This window comes from Haliotis rubra, unplaced genomic scaffold (assembly GCF_003918875.1).
Source record: "Haliotis rubra isolate DU_JTF1 unplaced genomic scaffold, ASM391887v1 Scf572, whole genome shotgun sequence".
NCBI lineage: Eukaryota > Metazoa > Mollusca > Gastropoda > Lepetellida > Haliotidae > Haliotis > Haliotis rubra.
The window spans coordinates 391,163-410,437 of NW_025767271.1; the positions used below are offsets into that span (position 1 = coordinate 391,163).

Genomic DNA, 19,275 nt, shown 5'->3' on the forward strand with positions numbered 1-19,275 from the left:
TTTGATCCTTCTTTTGACAGCATCTATATCCATGCTGTGGGTTTTACTAAGATGGCTATTATCTCTGGTCATGAATCGATTATTTACAGGTGAGGTGAGGTGAGGTGAAATTGGGTTAACGTCGTGCTTGAGAATATTTTGCTCATATGACGACATGCATGCGTGTGTATGTGTATGTGCGGCTGCTTGTACTAGCCCAGACTTAGGCTGGTTTTATAGTGCTAGCCCACTGAGATACCATGCCGCAGTGAAGCATGAATACCCCACTCAGACACATTATACTGACTCCGAGCTGACCAGTCCTTGTTGTACCCATTAATGCCGAGAGCCAGGCAGAGACCAACAAGTACCATATTTTACCGTCTTTTGGTATGACGCGGTCGGGGATCGAACCCGCGACCTTCCGCTCTCCGGGCGGACGCTCTAACCACTACACCATGGAGGCGGTTCGATTATTTACAGACCAACGCCATATAGCTGAAATAGTGTGGTGTAAAACTAACACTAACTGACCAACATCACTTTGCACTTCCTCACTCATTTATCTGACATGATGGGCAAAAACATTGGATAACATGGAGTACCTCTGAATGAGCAATTTAAAATAGAAATATATACGAAGTTATGTATGCTCAAATTATCTATTTACAGTTGCAACAAAATATAATGCTTTAGTGATTTATTATAATTACTTCACAAGGAGGTGGATGTAAAATTTATTATATTCATATTCATTTAAAATTCATATGACATTCTAACTGTTTCAGTTTCATCATTTGCTGATCTTTCACAGATGAATGTAAAGAGGTTTACATGTAATGATTCCCCACCCCTATCCCCATACTTTTAGAAACAATGAAACTGACATCAGTTCTTAACAGTGTTTAGGCCAGACCTATTTTATTTTTGTTTTACGGATCTGCCAGTCGTATTTTTCAAGAATAAGACAAAAAATTAAAATTAATTTTCCCGCTCAAAAAATAAAAATAAAATCCAAATGTTTTGGGGGTTTTATTGGTCAAAAATGTAAATTTACAAGAAAAGTTTTTATTTAGCTTGTGTTTTGCCCAAAATACACTTTATAAATTGACAAAAGTACAATACTTTTAGCATATATTTATTTTCATTTTTTTCCCTCCTGGTTTTATTTTTATTTTTGAGTACAAAAATCCGTGAAACAAGAAATAAAATTGATTTGGCCTTAATAATAATCAGATATAAACAGAAAAACTACTCATTGATCCAGTGTTTTTTCAATTGGGGGAGGAAGTGGATCTGAAGATTCAGTTGCTGGATGCTGTCACCAGTAATGTCTAGGCAGTGTTGTGTGTTGTCTTGTTCTCTCTAAGGTGGTGGGTAGGTAGCCTAGTGGTTAAAGGTTCGCTCGTCACGCCGAAGACCCGGGTTCGATTCCCCACATGGGTACAATGTGTGAAGCCCATTTCTGGTGTCCCCCACCGTGATATTGCTAGTATATTGCTAAAAGTGACATAAACCCAACTCCCTCACTTGTCCACTTTAATGTTCAGATGCCCTGAATTCCCTCATGTCCCTTCATACTCTGTAGTCATATACTTTGATACATTGATTTCAATGTTAAAATGTCAAAATATCGTCTACAATATTTCTGTTTTTCTGAGAGGGAACCTGTGGAAAGAGGGAGCTAAGTCTGTCAGTATTTATATAACTTGATGAATACAACCTTACACATACTATGAATGTCAAACTGGATTGTTCCCACGCATGTCAGATTTACATCATCACAATAAGGTCAGCTGTGTGCTCTTGGGCCATAAGGCCACCCTTTTGGTTTTACTTTCTTTACTGACTTTTTACAGGAAAGTGTCTGTTTGTAAATAATATAAAAACATTGTTTTTCATCATTGGTTTTAGTTGTTTTCATTCACTTGGATTAGGCTGGTTTGAAACTATGAAACTTCTTTAGGTTTCTTCATGAAACTCATGTTTTGAACATTGATGTGGCATTATTGATAGTGGGTCCATGTTCAGAACAAATATTTTGGGTGCAATATGTGTTAATTTATCAGCTGGATTAAAAGAAAGGCAAATTCACAAATATATTATTTTCCATTTCAACAAAATTATAGTTCTGAGATCAGCAAACTTGGTTGCCTTTTGTTGACCTCAATTGTATAGCCAGAAAACATCAATTATGAAACATGTTACGCAGATCGATGTCCATGCAGTTGATCACTGGATTGTCTGGCCCAGACTCGATTATTTAGAGACAGCTGCCAGATTGCTTGAATGTTTCTGAGTGTGGCATCAAACAACAAACCAATCATTAAACATGTTACAAAGTGTAAACAGGGAGGATTTTTAATTTCATGAAGCAAACTCCTCAAGGCATCTGCATTCATATTTGTTATTTTGTCTGATAACAATATTAAAATTTAAAAGTAATTTATTTTGGCCATGGTTTTATTAATGGATTTGGTGGTAAGAAACTTTTATCAAACTCTTCAACACTGTGCATTCATATTTTTTAATGTTAATTCTGAATGATCATAGTGTTTACACCCCATTTCCTTTTAATTTTCAGATCCACATATAAAAGTTGTTGGATACCCAGAGGATGTGGCTAATGCCAAAGACAAAATTATGGCAGTGTTGGACACAAAGGTAAGCTTGATGGATTACACTGATTTAAGGTAAAAATACGATAATCCTTGGATTTTCATCATTGCATGCCTAACTAGCAAGCACCTTGCCTTGTTGTTCCCAAGTACCTACAGTCAAGGCACATTATTACAAGTGTTCCACCACCTTCTCCACTTGATGGAATGGACCATGTACACAGTGTTGTCAAACATGCAGCTTACTGACCCGTCAAGATCCGAGTTAGAATCAATCTTCAGTAACCCATGCTTGTCATAAGAGGCGACCAACGGGATCAGGTGGTCAGGCTCGTTGACTTGGTTGACACATGTCATCGTGTCCCAATTGCATAGTTTAATGCTCATGATGTTGATCACTGGATTGTCTGGTCCAGACTTGATCATTTACAGACCGCCGCCTTATAGCTGGACTGTTGCTGAGTGCGGCATATTTTAGACTCACTCACTCACTCCAGCTTACTTTAATCACATCCTTCAATGGTTGACGCTAAGAGACATCTTTATCACTTGCTATCAGCAAATAATATGTAACAAATATTTAGCTGCAGCTCTCATTTTATTTAAATATTTGGGTGAAAATCTTATAATTAATTTATCGTGACATATTTTTCAAGTGCATCCATATTAGTGAATTATGAATCATTAACTAATTGTTATCAATCATTAATTAGATTTTTATCCCTGTCTGCCTGACGACCAGACAGCTGCCTCACATTTGTTTATTGTCAACAATCATCTACAGCAAAGAATGTCTCCTGTATAGATTCCTTTCTTCCCTTACTTGATATGTATATATGTCATTAAAGTGTTTTCTGATATGAAGTGGGGGCAGTGGGGTAGCCTAGTGGTTAAAGTGTTCGCTTGTCACGCCAAAGGCCCGGGTTCGATTCCCCACCTGGTACAATGTGTGAAGCCCATTTCAAAGGTGTCCCCACCCCAATTTCTGGTGTACCCCGCGTGATATTGCTGGAATATTGCTAAAAGCGGCGTAAAACCATATTCAGTCAGACAGTCAGTGATATGAAGTATATCAACATGAATCGATAACAGTTTACCTTTTATCACTAGTTTGGACATTTCTTATGTTAAAAGACACTGAGGATGAAATTCTATTTATGATCCAATCTTAGTCCTCCATCTTTACAATTTGTTAATAGGAAATAACAGTGTTTTGAATGTAAGAAGTTCATGTGACCAACTTTAGACAAATTAGTGATGTCATTTGATTGTGATGCCATGGTAACATTTGATATCACAATGTCCTGCAAAGCATGGCAATGCAGTGTCATCGTAGTAATAACTCTTGTGAGCATATATAGTAGATGGTTCAAAATGCTGAATTGTTCTGTCAAACATTCGTGCTTCTTGTGAATCACATTCAACAAATGTTAATGTTAAGATAATTTTCTACAGTCCAAGCTGGTTGTTTATTTGTTCTTCATTCAGCAATATTCCAGTTACATTACCGCAGTCTGTAAATAATCGAGTCTGGATTAGACAATTCAGTAATTGACATCCTACTCAACGATCTACACAACTGAGACACAATGACATGTCCTCTAAGTCAGTGAACCTGATCAGTTGTAGTTGCCTCTACCTGTACAGTCCAAGAATACGTTAGACTTATATGTGTCTACCAATCATCTTTCATTAGGCCAGACCAATTTTATTTCTTGTTTTACGGTTTTTTGTACTAAAAAAAACTAAAGGCAGGAGGGGAAAACAATAAAAATAAAAATAAATAAGTTCTAAAAGTATTTTATTTTTGGCAATTTATAAAGTGTTCATGGGGCAAAACACAATCTAAAAAACTTTTCTTGTAAATTTACATTTTTGACCAATAAACCCCCCAAAACATTAGGATTTTATTTTTAGAGCGGGGAAAATTAACTTTTATTTTTTTTCTTATTCTTGGAAAAATACGACAGACGGATCTGTAAAACAAGAAATAATATTGGTCTGGCCTTATAAGATATTATATCATATGAATATTTATCTTTGATGTCTAATTGATAACATGCAATAATTCACAACTACATTTTACTTTGAAGTTGAATGCACCTTCTAGAAATTCACCCCAAAAATGGTTGTTTGAACAGGTATGAATATATTACCTTATATCAAACCCATTTATCAGAGTACAGATTAACCCGCTCTGACACAAATCTCATTATGCTGTCGAAGATAGATCACAGTCAATGGTTATAAGAAGAGTCAGGAAGGATTACGATCTAAAAACATCTGTATACTGAAATTACGTTTTGTTGAGAGGATTACAAGTGCAAGATGATAGGATTGCTGGATTTCTTGTCTATTTCATACCAGATTAATATTGATAGCATGTCTATCAGATGAACACCAATCCCAGTTTGGGGTTATAGTATCTCAGAATGAACTTTATCTACGTTACACCTCCACAGAAATTGATTGTAGGTGGTTATTTTTTATTTGTTGTCAGTGATTGAATAACTGAATTGAGGCAAACACATTACCGAGATGACAGAGAATCTACACCACTTAGTGGATGTCAGGTTAACTGTAATTTGATAAACTCGTTGGAACTGGTCCTCAGCAACCCATGCTTGGCGTAAGAGGCGACCATGGGGATCGGGTTGTTGGGCTCGCGGACTTGGTTGACACATGTCATCATATCCCAATTGCATAGATCAGTGCTCATGACGTTGATCACTGGGTTGTCTGGTCCAGACTCAGTTATTTACAGACTGTCGCCAAATAGCTGGAATATTGCTGAGTGCGGTGTTAAACAACAAACAAACAAACACACCTGCCTTATGTGATCATGTGTTTTAATGGGATGGAGTTATGAAATCACATGACCTCATTCTTTAACTAAATCTGACACTATCAGCAGGCGATTAGTATCTAATAAGAAAATCAAACAATATTCATGATAAATGAGTACAGGAAATGTACTCCTCTTTTGTTTTCTGTTATTAGGTATTAAATTAATTGGATTCAATATGAAAATGGTCTGTTGGATTAGCAGGATAGATTCAGTCAACAACATCCTTGGGTGGTCAGGCTGGGAGGCCCGTTTGCCATCATCGTACTACAACAACAGCATCAATTGTTGCTTGAAATAGCAATCACTGTATTGTCTGGTCTAGATATGATCTTTTTCAGTCCAGTGTCATAAAGCTGAAATATTTCTGAGTACGGTGTTAAACTGCAAACACACAAGATATGTAAAACATAAATGGTTGCTTTTTCGAGGTCTGAACAATGAAAACAGAAGTGTGTATATCATATTCTGCAAGTCATAGCCAGCTGTGTCTATAGACTGGATCTAGATAAAGCACACTTGTAAGTGACAACAGAAAATGCATCACTTGAAATGTCCAATCGCTGTCATTTAGGGTCTTGTTTTCTTGAAAGCTAAGAAATCTGATCAGAAATACTCTCCAATAGTCTACTGATGAAATAGCATATGTATATGCCAGTCTTGTTTTGATTGTCTGCCAATGTGTAGCATTACCTATCTAAACATTTACATTGCCCTCTATAAGACCTGCAGCATTGTTTCCTAGCCCTTGCTCACACAACCAAATACCTAGTGTTTGTCTTGTACTAAGAATCTGGGGGTCAGTTTCATCTTGCTGAGACCTATTCTTTAATATGCATGTATTTTACATTTTATCTGGTGTCATTGACTTGTGGGGTTAGTATGATATTGGATATTGTATATCTTGTAATTCAGCCCTGGAGTGAGAGTGAAAATCAACATTCAGAGTCTGAGAGGGTCACAAGTCTTGATTCTTAGCAGTTGCCTTGGTAGAGTTGTCATGTGGGCTTCATTTCTGGAGGTTGTTATACAGGCTGTGAGTTTGGGTAACAAAATGTTTGTCTTTTACGGGTTGGTTATTGAAGAAACGAGAGAAAAATAATAATGTTATTTCAAAATAGGCCTTATATAATATTTGATTTGGTTTGAGAGACAAACCAAAATATACTGAAATTAGACCAAAAAAATGCAAATAACTGTTGACACAATATTTTTTGTCTAACTCTGTTTTACAATTAGACGAAAGAATAGAAGCAGATTTTCATATCATTGTTCATAAGGAATGGTTAATTATGTCTATAGAAATTATTATTCTAACAAAAAACAACAATCAGTTATCTTTCAGAATGTTTCCTTGTTAAAACTGTTAGCAGTAATAATACGGAAGTCGAAACTTTTCCGTTTCTTTTTTTGTTGTCAAACACCTACCAGTACATTGGATTTTGGGTCAGTATATTTGTTACCCAACTAATATAAGGCCTTTTACATATGAAATGCTTAGCATCATTTGGCTTTGTGTCCCCAGGTGTCTTAAGTCACACTGCTCCCTGCAAGTGTGGAGCCATGTTATTTCAGACGGTGCACATAACATTTTGTTTTAACTGATTTTGTGTAGCTCTGTGGTCACAGGTACAGTGGTCACAGTGGTCTCATATCTATTGGAATCTTCTGGGATTTTTTAGTTCAAATTGAATTGTTTCTCAAAATAGAACATAACTGAACATAAGTAGCTTAGACCCTCCTCAAAAAACTGTAGAAGAAGATGTGCCCTCCTTGATTTCCTAGCTCCCATCTCCCTAAAGATTGCTATCATGGTCAAGCACCATGAGGGGTGGCCAGTAGGTTAAAGCATTGGCTTGGCTTGCCAGAGGCCAGGATTGAATTCCCATGGGAACAATGAATGAAGCTCATTTCTTGAGAACCCTGCCATGATTTTAGGGAAATAGTGCCAAAAGCAGCTAAAAAGAAAAAACAAAACTCACTCACTCACTCACTCACTCACTCACTCACTCACTCATATGTTAAATCAGGAGTTTTGCAGTTCATAAGTGTTATTCTCACATCATCAGTTTTCAGGATTTTGAAATCTTAATATCATATAAATCCTTATCTAACATCTTATGACAGAATACAAAAACACATCAAAACTCTATTAGACCTCTTTGGCAACCTGAAACATATATTGTTACGTGCACTGAAATATTTCGTCAAGATATGTTATACGAGAAGGTTTTTTTCCTCCATAGGGGATCAAAAAGTTATGGCCCATGAAATCTATGATAGTTAATATTGGCAATAGTGCATTGTGTGGAGCCCAGCACTGACTCTGTGACACAGCAAGCTTGGCATTGTCAGTAGTTCATGGCTTGATCTTGTTCTCAAGATTAACGATAATCAAACATGATGATCTTTGGGCACACAATTGCAACCATATCCTTGGAGCCTCCTTTGATGTTAATGCACACCTGACATGAGTGGGGACTGCATAGTCGGGGTTAATGAAGTAAGCCTCTCACATGTTAGGTGAGTGAGTGACTTGAGTTTAACACTGATTTAAACAGTATTCCATTTATATCACAGCATGTCGGCTGAATTTGTTAGAGTGAGTTGAGTTTAACACTGATTTAAACAGTATTAATTTATATCAAAGTATGTCGGCTGAATGTGTTGGGGTGAGTGAGTGAGTTGAGTTTAACACTGATTTAAACAGTATTCATTTATATCACATTATGTTGGCTGAATGTCTTAGAGAGAGTGAGTGAGTTGAGTTTAACACTGATTTAAACAGCATTCCATATATATAGCATCATGTCGGCTGAATGTGTTAGAATAATAATAAACATCAACTGCCCAAGTTTGACATGTTCAAACAAGGTCATTGTCAACTCTAACATCACAGAACCTTCAGAAAGTAAACCTAGACAAGAGTAACATTCGTGTCAGTTGAAGTAGAAAATGTATATGATCACTGGGTCGTTGGACCACCACTTGAGATATGCAAGTGTTAGGTCACATTTTAGAAACGTCCTGCTGATTCAAACATAAAACCCCCAATAATTTCCACACAATGTCACTCTTCAAACCTGTCACGATATTCACAACTTGAATGGACTTGTTACTAGTTTTTAGTTGACAGCATGTCCTGCTTTGTACAACAAGTGCTGTTTTCTCGTGTCAATGTGGAGTTGACTGGAGGTGTCAGCTTAGGTTAGTGGTATTTCCTGCTGACTACCAGATCTTTTCTATGCCCAGTCAACCAGCCAAGCAGTGAGATATGTAGAATCATAGATAAAAAATGGACCGTATTGTGACTGGGTAAACTAACACACACTTCCAACCATGGCTTTTGAATGGCTGAATCAAACTAAATGTAAGATTAATCTCCTTGGGACTATAGAATATATTTTGTCGTAAGCTGAAAGGTGTGTTTGGCATACCTGTGTTGGATAAATCGGAGAAGGCAGCTTGATTGCGATTGTGCAAAGCTCTGTGATTGTTATGTGCGAGTGGCCTGGTTGAAGTGGTTTCACAACGCTGTGTTTGTGTGAGGAGAGTTCTGTTTTCTCAGGAGGAGCACTGATTGTCCAATACACTCAGTAGAATGTAGTGTGACTTGATTTGTTACCTGCCGCTCAGGAAGAGACATGGACATGTCTGAAGTGAAAATGTGATTAACAAGTGTGTATTTCACCTGGAGAGATCCGACCAAGCTGATGATCACATAGTATACAGTACTATCGGAGTATCTTGCTTGTTGGATATTACCTCTTGGGAAGGAAGTTTGTTTTCCAAACAAAGAGAAGACCGATTTGGTTGATTGTGAGCATTCTTCAATACACCTGCTTCTTTGGATAAGGATATACCTACCTCCTCTGTGGATATGTTTGTCTGTGTATGAAACCCTCTGTTTTGTGGGTTTACTCTACAAGTTGGTTCAACTATACAATGAAAATGACGTGGACTCTCAAGGTGAGATGATCTTTACAGTGGTTTATATTGTGATTGACACCAGTAGAATCGGGAGGACTCAAGACATTGTGTACCTGCTTACTGTCGACACATTACAAGTGGAAATGTAGTGGTCACAGCAGAAGCTGCATTTGTTGCCATAATATCATGTAGTGAGTAAGTGAGTGAGTTTAGTTTACGCCGCACTCAGCAATATTCCAGCTATATGGCGGTATTATCATGTAGATTATAAGATTGTATCAATGAGTGGAACAGATGTAATAACATCTTATAAAGATGTTTGAAAAGAATTGTTTTAAGGATGCACCATTCCGAATTCTTAATATTCAGTTGATATACTTCCATAGAACAAGATCCTTCGTTGCAGATTAGTACAGGAAGCAAAATAACACTTTGAGATCATACCTAATCTCCCCATCCACACACTCCCCCACACAACAACCCTCCCTATTTCCCCATAACCCCAACTAACCCGCTTCTCCTACCCACCTACACATATACCAGTATTCAGCATAAAAAAAATATATTTTTGCTAAATGATAATTCTTTCAGAAATGTTTCTAAGAAATTATTCCCATTTTGACCAGTTACTCATACATATATGGAAAACAGGTAAAGAAACTAATTAATGAAAGTAACCATATCATTTGAGTTTGATGTCATGAAATTTCTTTGATTTAGTTCAACATTTCCAGGTTATGTTGGCTTGTTGAAGCAAAACAACACTTTTGAAAGTTATTTCAAATTCAGAAAACAGGCAATGAATATGAAGTCAGTTTGTAAGCACACTACAGTGGTAATAGTCGTGTGAGGTCAGGAGAGTGTCTTCATAGCGTGTTACGCCAGTGAATGGCAATCACTCCCTGTTATCATTGCACAAGGGTAACACAAACATGTAGGTATAACAGGCTTTGTCACGCTGCAGGCAGTGGAAGAAGCCTGCTGCAGAACAACTGGAATATACTAATAGTCGGTTGTTACCCTTATAGCGTCTATGCAGCTCATGACTCATTTATTGTGGTACTGGGAATATGTCCTTTATATTTCCTAAATCGTCCCCACCTTGTCCTAGATAGTGTCACAGTCGTCTTTGCCTTTCGTTCTTCTCTTTCAGTCTTTTGTATACTGTGTTTACAACATGAGATCATTTTGGGTCAATAATTTGATCGGAAGATATGCATTAAATGGAGCAGTTTAGTTACATACACCCGACAATGTTGTACCTGTGGTTACCATTGAAGCTGTTAAAAATAGAAGAAAACGAATTTCATTAAGAAAACATTCAAGGTTATTGACAAGTGTAGTAGCCCATAGTGTGGGCTAGCGTGCCAAATGACCATTAAACGCTGTTGGGTGTGAGTGTGATGACGGTTATTGAGCATATAGGTACAAATGTACATCCTTCAGGGTGAAAAAGTCAAACTGCAATTTTTGCAATCATAAAATAGGATGTAATAGAAAAGTGTAATCCGCTACAGTTACTCATTTATAAAATAAACATATTGTATTCTTTGATAAATAGCACTTATATTAAAACAATCAGGGCATATACTTGTTCAGTACAAGATTATATAGTTATAAAAAACGTGTTATGATATTATGATCATGTGGCATATATATTACATGAATTATATGAAGATCATGCATCAAATTGCTGAAAAACATGTGCAAATATCGTGCATGTGAAAAGATGCGTTTTGGTGTAAAGTTTTGTTAAGAATTCGACAATTTTCACTGAGTTTCATTATTTATTGAACTCATGACAATAATCTTTTCAACATTATAAATTTGCAATACATCAGTTCATATGTAAACAGTACCTTTAAACAGTATGAAATATTTTGCAAAGTCAAATTTAGAACAGTTGCCTGAAGTAAATAACTACGTTTACACTAGTTTTTTTAAACTTTGATGGGTAGTATATACATACAAGTGGTATGATCTGGTAAAACAGTGTATAGAACCATAAGATGTAACGCTCGCCACTGATATCAGACATACAATGGCACCTGTACTGAACTAGGCACATCAATCACTCCAACCTACAGACATACATTCACATGCACTTGCAGTTTCTGTACAGAGAGGTGATAGATAGTCAGCTCATATATGTTAGATGACAGTGTAGTACACAGGTGTACATATAATTTATAACTCACTGTCGCTGACACACCAGATGTGGAACCGCAGACATAAAAGTGATAGACACCAACAACCTCATCTACTTACATTTGAAGTAAACGCATTGTTCATTGTTTAGTACTTGTCAAATAAAGAACTAAACAAAGAACTGTATTCTGAAGTACTCTGAATGTTTGTTAACTCTGCAATAGCAGGATGTCAGATATATCATCATGATCATAGATGTTTCTCCATAGCAGTATGTCAGATATACCATCATGATCATAGATGTTTCTCCATAGCAGTATGTCAGATATACCATCATGATCATAGATGTTTCTCCATAGCAGTATGTCAGATATACCATCATGATCATAGATGTTTCTCCATAGCAGTATGTCAGATATACCATCATGGTCATAGATGTTTCTCCATAGCAGTATGTCAGATATACCATCATGATCATAGATGTTTCTCTCCATAGCAGTATGTCAGATACACCATCATGGTCATAGATGTTTCTCCATAACAGTATGTCAGATATACCATCATGATCATAGATGTTTCTCCATAGCGGTATGTCAGATATATCATCATGATCATAGATGTCAGATATATCATCATGGTCATAGATGTTTCTCCATAGCAGTATGTCAGATATACCATCATGATCATAGATGTTTCTCCATAACAGTATGTCAGATATACCATCATGGTCATAGATGTTTCTCCATAGCAGTATGTCAGATATACCATCATGATCATAGATGTTTCTCCATAACAGTATGTCAGATATACCATCATGATCATAGATGTTTCTCCATAACAGTATGTCAGATATACCATCATGGTCATAGATGTTTCTCCATGGCAGTATGTCAGATATACCATCATGATCATAGATGTTTCTCCATAGCAGTATGTCAGATATATATCATGATCATAGATGTTTCTCCATAGCAGTATGTCAGATATACCATCATGATCATAGATGTTTCTCCATAGCGGTATGTCAGATATACCATCATGATCATAGATGTTTCTCCATAGCAGTATGTCAGATATACCATCATGATCATAGATGTTTCTCCATAGCAGTATGTCAGATATACCATCATGATCACAGATGTTTCTCCATAGCAGTATGTCAGATATACCATCATGATCATAGATGTTTCTCCATAGCAGTATGTCAGATATACCATCATGATCATAGATGTTTCTCCATAGCAGTATGTCAGATATACCATCATGATCACAGATGTTTCTCCATAGCAGTATGTCAGATATACCATCATGGTCATAGATGTTTCTCCATAGCAGTATGTCAGATATACCATCATGATCATAGATGTTTCTCCATAGCAGTATGTCAGATATACCATCATGGTCATAGATGTTTCTCCATAGCAGTATGTCAGATATACCATCATGATCATAGATGTTTCTCCATAGCAGTATGTCAGATATATCATCATGATCATAGATGTTTCTCCATAGCAGTATGTCAGATATACCATCATGATCATAGATGTTTCTCCATAGCAGTATGTCAGATATACCATCATGATCACAGATGTTTCTCCATAGCAGTATGTCAGATATACCATCATGATCATAGATGTTTCTCCATAGCAATATGTCAGATATACCATCATGGTCATAGATGTTTCTCCATAGCAGTATGTCAGATATACCATCATGATCATAGATGTTTCTCCATAGCAGTATGTCAGATATACCATCATGGTCATAGATGTTTCTCCATAGCAGTATGTCAGATATACCATCATGATCATAGATGTTTCTCCATAGCAGTATGTCAGATATACCATCATGGTCATAGATGTTTCTCCATAGCAGTATGTCAGATATACCATCATGATCATAGATGTTTCTCCATAGCAGTATGTCAGATATACCATCATGATCATAGATGTTTCTCCATAGCAGTATGTCAGATATACCATCATGATCATAGATGTTTCTCCATAGCAGTATGTCAGATATACCATCATGATCATAGATGTTTCTCCATAGCAGTATGTCAGATATACCATCATGATCATAGATGTTTCTCCATAGCAGTATGTCAGATATACCATCAGATATACCATCATGATCATAGATGTTTCTCCATAGCAGTATGTCAGATATACCATCATGATCATAGATGTTTCTCCATAGCAGTATGTCAGATATACCATCATGATCATAGATGTTTCTCCATAGCAGTATGTCAGATATACCATCATGATCATAGATGTTTCTCCATAGCAGTATGTCAGATATACCATCATGATCATAGATGTTTCTCCATAGCAGTATGTCAGATATACCATCATGGTCATAGATGTTTCTCCATAGCAGTATGTCAGATATACCATCATGGTCATAGATGTTTCTCCATAGCAGTATGTCAGATATACCATCATGATCATAGATGTTTCTCCATAGCAGTATGTCAGATATACCATCATGATCATAGATGTTTCTCCATAGCAGTATGTCAGATATACCATCATGATCATAGATGTTTCTCCATAGCAGTATGTCAGATATACCATCATGATCATAGATGTTTCTCCATAGCAATATGTCAGATATACCATCATGGTCATAGATGTTTCTCCATAGCAGTATGTCAGATATACCATCATGATCATAGATGTTTCTCCATAGCAGTATGTCAGATATACCATCATGATCATAGATGTTTCTCCATAGCAGTATGTCAGATATACATGTCCAGATATACCATCATGGTCATAGATGTTTCTCCATAGCAGTATGTCAGATATACCATCATGGTCATAGATGTTTCTCCATAGCAGTATGTCAGATATACCATCATGATCATAGATGTTTCTCCATAGCAGTATGTCAGATATACCATCATGATCATAGATGTTTCTCCATAGCAGTATGTCAGATATACCATCATGATCATAGATGTTTCTCCATAGCAGTATGTCAGATATACCATCATGATCATAGATGTTTCTCCATAGCAGTATGTCAGATATACCATCATGATCATAGATGTTTCTCCATAGCAGTATGTCAGATATACCATCATGATCATAGATGTTTCTCCATAGCAGTATGTCAGATATACCATCATGATCATAGATGTTTCTCCATAGCAGTATGTCAGATATACCATCATGGTCATAGATGTTTCTCCATAGCAGTATGTCAGATATACCATCATGATCATAGATGTTTCTCCATAGCAGTATGTCAGATATACCATCATGATCATAGATGTTTCTCCATAGCAGTATGTCAGATATACCATCATGATCATAGATGTTTCTCCATAGCAGTATGTCAGATATACCATCATCATGATCATAGATATTTCTCCATAGCAGTATGTCAGATATACCATCATGATCATAGATGTTTCTCCATAGCAGTATGTCAGATATACCATCATGATCATAGATGTTTCTCCATAGCAGTATGTCAGATATACCATCATGATCATAGATGTTTCTCCATAGCAGTATGTCAGATATACCATCATGATCATAGATGTTTCTCCATAGCAGTATGTCAGATATACCATCATGATCATAGATGTTTCTCCATAGCAGTATGTCAGATATACCATCATGATCATAGATGTTTCTCCATAGCAGTTTGTCAGATATACCATCATGATCATAGATGTTTCTCCATAGCAGTTTGTCAGATTTACCATTATGATCATAGATGTTTGTCAATAGCCATGCGGCAAATCAATGAGTGTACACGTTACCCAGAGTCACTATCCTCTCTGTCTTGGTATAATGACACACTCAGACAGATCACACATGACAACAGCCCTATACACGTACTCAGTTTTTCTGGCAATGGCAGTCTTTTACAGTTGCTTGCTGGACATGAACTGAAAATTCTATATACTGAAGGCTCTGTATTCAAACACATGTAATGTTCCTCTTCCCCATCTGTAATGGAATATACACCACATTTTTCCCCTGGTATCATTTTAGTGTCATGGCAAGGATCAATGTGTTATCTCATGGCAAGGAGTCGGGGATATAATATTAGGCTCTGTCTGTCCATCCGACGTCCATACGTCCATGCGATGCGAATTGGAATATCTTAAGAACCGTTCACTAGATTCTTTTCATATTTGATACCTAGGTTCATCACAGTATAAAAAGGTCCCAGGTTTGGTGACCTTGACCTTCATTTCAAGGTCACAAGGGGACTTTAACGTTTTACCTGCATGTTAAGCTATCTCAAGAACCGTTCTCTGGATTTTCTTCATATTCAATACCAAGCTTTATCTAGGGAAGGCGCAGGGCCCAGTCAATTTTGGTGACCTTCACTTAATTTTCAAGGTCACAGAGACACTTTGAAGATTTCAGCATGTTAAATTGTATGTTAAGATAGTCATCAAGATATCGCAAAAAATATTCACTGGATTTTCTTCATATTTGACACCAAGCTTCATCTAGGGAAGGCCCAGGGCCCAGTCAATTTTGGTGACCTGCACATAATTTTCAGGGTCATGACGAAACTTTGAAGATTTCAGCTTTGTTAACCAGAATTGTCAGCAAGATATTTAAAAAACGGTTCACTGGATTTTCTTCATAGACTTTCAAGACTTCCCTTGAATGTTTTTCAATAAGCAATTTCTTTAGTACTATTTGTGCATATTTCATACACTATGACATTCAAATGTCAAGGAAAAAGTGTGTCTTGAACAACTAAAGAGCAAGATATCAAGAGAGGTTGACTGGTCATGTTTTTGTTGACATTTAACTTCATCTTAAACTTTCATTACATTATAAGTTTGATTTGATCATTTGCGGCGGGGGATTATGTCACCTTAGTGACAATGCTTGTTTGTCATTCTTTTTTGAATTCCCACAATGTGTATGCTTGCAATATTTGTGTATCTTATTTTCAAGATCCAAGGACATACGAAACAGTGAGGTATACTATTATGCATTATATTATATTGTACAACTAAATGCAATTGTTTTTTGGGTCATTTTTATTGTCAGTTTTTAAAGACATGGGATGCTGACTCATATGCTTCTTGGAATCTCTCCTGGGTTTGCACTCCAAACATTTCGGTGCCTGAAAACACTGAATTTACTTCCCACAATATTTGATACAAGTGACAGGAACTGATACAGGATGTTATTGTCACTGTTACAGAGCAATCGTGTGACACTGAAGATGGACGTGTCTCACACGGAGCACTCCCATGTGATCGGCAAGGGAGGCAACAACATCAAGAAGGTGATGCAGGATACCGGTTGTCACATCCACTTCCCTGATTCCAATAGAGGCAGCAGTGTCCAGGAGAAGAGCAATCAGGTATGTCAGTGTATATGGTGAGGTGAGGTGAAATTGGGTTTTACATCATGCTTGAGAATAATTCGCTCATATGAAGACGTGCATGCGTGTGTATGTGTATGTGCGTCTGCTTGTACTAGCCCAGACTGAAGCTGATTTTATAGTGCTAGCCCACTGAGATACCATGCCGCAGTGAAGCATGAATACCCCACTCAGACACATTATACTGACTCTGAACCGACCAGTCCTTCTTGTACCCATTAATGCTGAGCACCAGGCAGGGACCAACAAGTACCATATTTTACTGTCTTTTGGTATGACGCGGTCGGGGATCGCATCCGCGACCTTCTGCTCTCTGGGTGGACGCTGTATATGGAGAAGAGCATTCAGGTATGTCAGTGTATGTGGAGAAGAGCAATGTAGTATGTCAGTATATATAGAGAAGAGCAATCTGGTATGTTGGTGTATATAGAGAATAACAATCTGGTATGTTGGTGTATATAGACTGACTGACTGAGTATGGTTTTTACGCCGCTTTTAGCAATATTCCAGCAATATCACGGCGGGGGACACAAGAAATGGGCTTCACAAATTGTACCCATGTGGGGAATCGAACCCGGGTCTTCGGCGTGACGAGCGGACACTTTAACCACTAGGCTAACCCACAGCCCCTTGGTGTATATGGAGAATAACAATCTGGTATGTTGGTGTATATGGAGAATAACAATCTGGTATGTTGGTGTATATGGAGAATAACAATCTGGTATGTTGGTGTATATGGAGAATAACAATATGGTATGAGTAATGTGGTATGATGGTGTATATGGAGAAGAGTAATGTGGTATGTTGGTGTATATGGAGAAGAGTAATGTGGTATGTTGGTGTATATGGAGAAGAGTAATGTGGTATGCTGGTGTATATGGAGAAGAACAATCTGGTATGTTGGTGTATATGGAGAAGAGCAATGTGGTATGTTGGTGTATATGGAGAATAACAATCTGGTATGTTGGTGTATATGGAGAAGAGCAGTCAGGTTTGTTGGTGTATATGGAGAAGAGCAGTCAGGTATGTTGGTGTATATGGAGAATAGCAGTCTGGTATGTTGGTGTATATGGAGAATAGCAGTCAGGTATGTTGGTGTGTCTACAGAAGAGCAGTCTGGTATGCTGGTGTGTATGGGGAATAGCAGTCTGGTATGTTGGTGTATATGGAGAAGAGTAATGTGGTATGTTGGTGTATATGGAGAATAACAATCTGGTATGTTGGTGTATATGGAGAAGAGTAATGTGGTATGATGGTGTATATGGAGAAGAGTAATGTGGTATGTTGGTGTATATGGAGAAGAGCAATCTGATATGTTGGTGTATATGGAGAAGAGCAATCTGATATGTTGGTGTATATTGAGAATAACAATCTAATATGTTGGTGTATATGGAGAAGAGCAGTCAGTTTTGTTGGTGTATATGGAGAAGAGCAATCAGGTATGTTGGTGTATATGGAGAATAACAATCTGGTATGTTGGTGTATATGGAGAAGAGCAGTCTGGTATGTTGGTGTATATGGAGAAGAGCAGTCAGGTTTGTTGGTGTATATGGAGAAGAGCAGTCAGGTATGTTGGTGTATATGGAGAAGACCAGTCTGGTATGTTGGTGTATATGGAGAATAGCAGTCAGGTATGTTGGTGTGTCTACAGAAGAGCAATGTGGTATGTTGGTGTATATGGAGAAGAGCAGTCAGATTTGTTGGTGTATATGGAGAAGAGCAGTCAGGTATGTTGGTGTATATGGAGAATAACAATCTGATATGTTGGTGTATATAGAGAAGAGCAGTCAGGTATGTTGTATATTGAAAATAACAATCTGGTATGTTGGTGTATATGGAAAATAACAATCTGGTATGTTGGTGTATATAGAGAAGAGCAGTCTGGTATGTTGGTGTATATAGAGAAGAGCAGTCTGGTATGTTGGTGTATATGGAGAAGAGCAGTCAGGTTTGTTGGTGTATCTGGAGAAGAGCAGTCAGGTATGTTGGTGTATATGGAGAATAGCAGTCTGGTATGTTGGTGTATATGGAGAATAGCAGTCTGGTATGTTGGTGTATATGGAGAATAGCAGTCAGGTATGTTGGTGTGTCTACAGAAGAGCAGTCTGGTATGCTGGTGTGTATGGGAAATAGCAGTCTGGTATGTTGGTGTATATATGGAGAAGAGCAATCTTGGATGTTGGTATATTGGTATATATGGAGAAGAGCAGTCCGGTATGTCTGTTTGGGATGTTAGTAAGATGGGATAGACCTCTCTCAGCAGCATGATTATTACGGAGGAAGGCAGAAGCATGACAGAGATAGTCACAACCACCAGTCCACTGGTCCTAGACTAGTAACAATCAACACAGACCCTCCCTTTTCCTTAAATCCAATTGT

The 19,275-nt window shown here is 37.4% G+C and overlaps 1 protein-coding gene across 1 annotated transcript in view; it reads left to right on the plus strand.

Annotated features, from left to right (window-relative positions):
• The window catches only part of LOC124254483 (protein bicaudal C homolog 1-B-like), a 139,612-nt gene that overhangs the window by 67,152 nt on the left and 53,185 nt on the right, over positions 1–19,275 (plus strand). The window contains exons 4-5 of the mRNA XM_046688292.1: positions 2,564–2,643; positions 16,714–16,875. Of these exons, the coding sequence (XP_046544248.1) occupies positions 2,564–2,643; positions 16,714–16,875 (242 nt within the window). The remainder of the gene's footprint in view (positions 1–2,563; positions 2,644–16,713; positions 16,876–19,275) is intronic.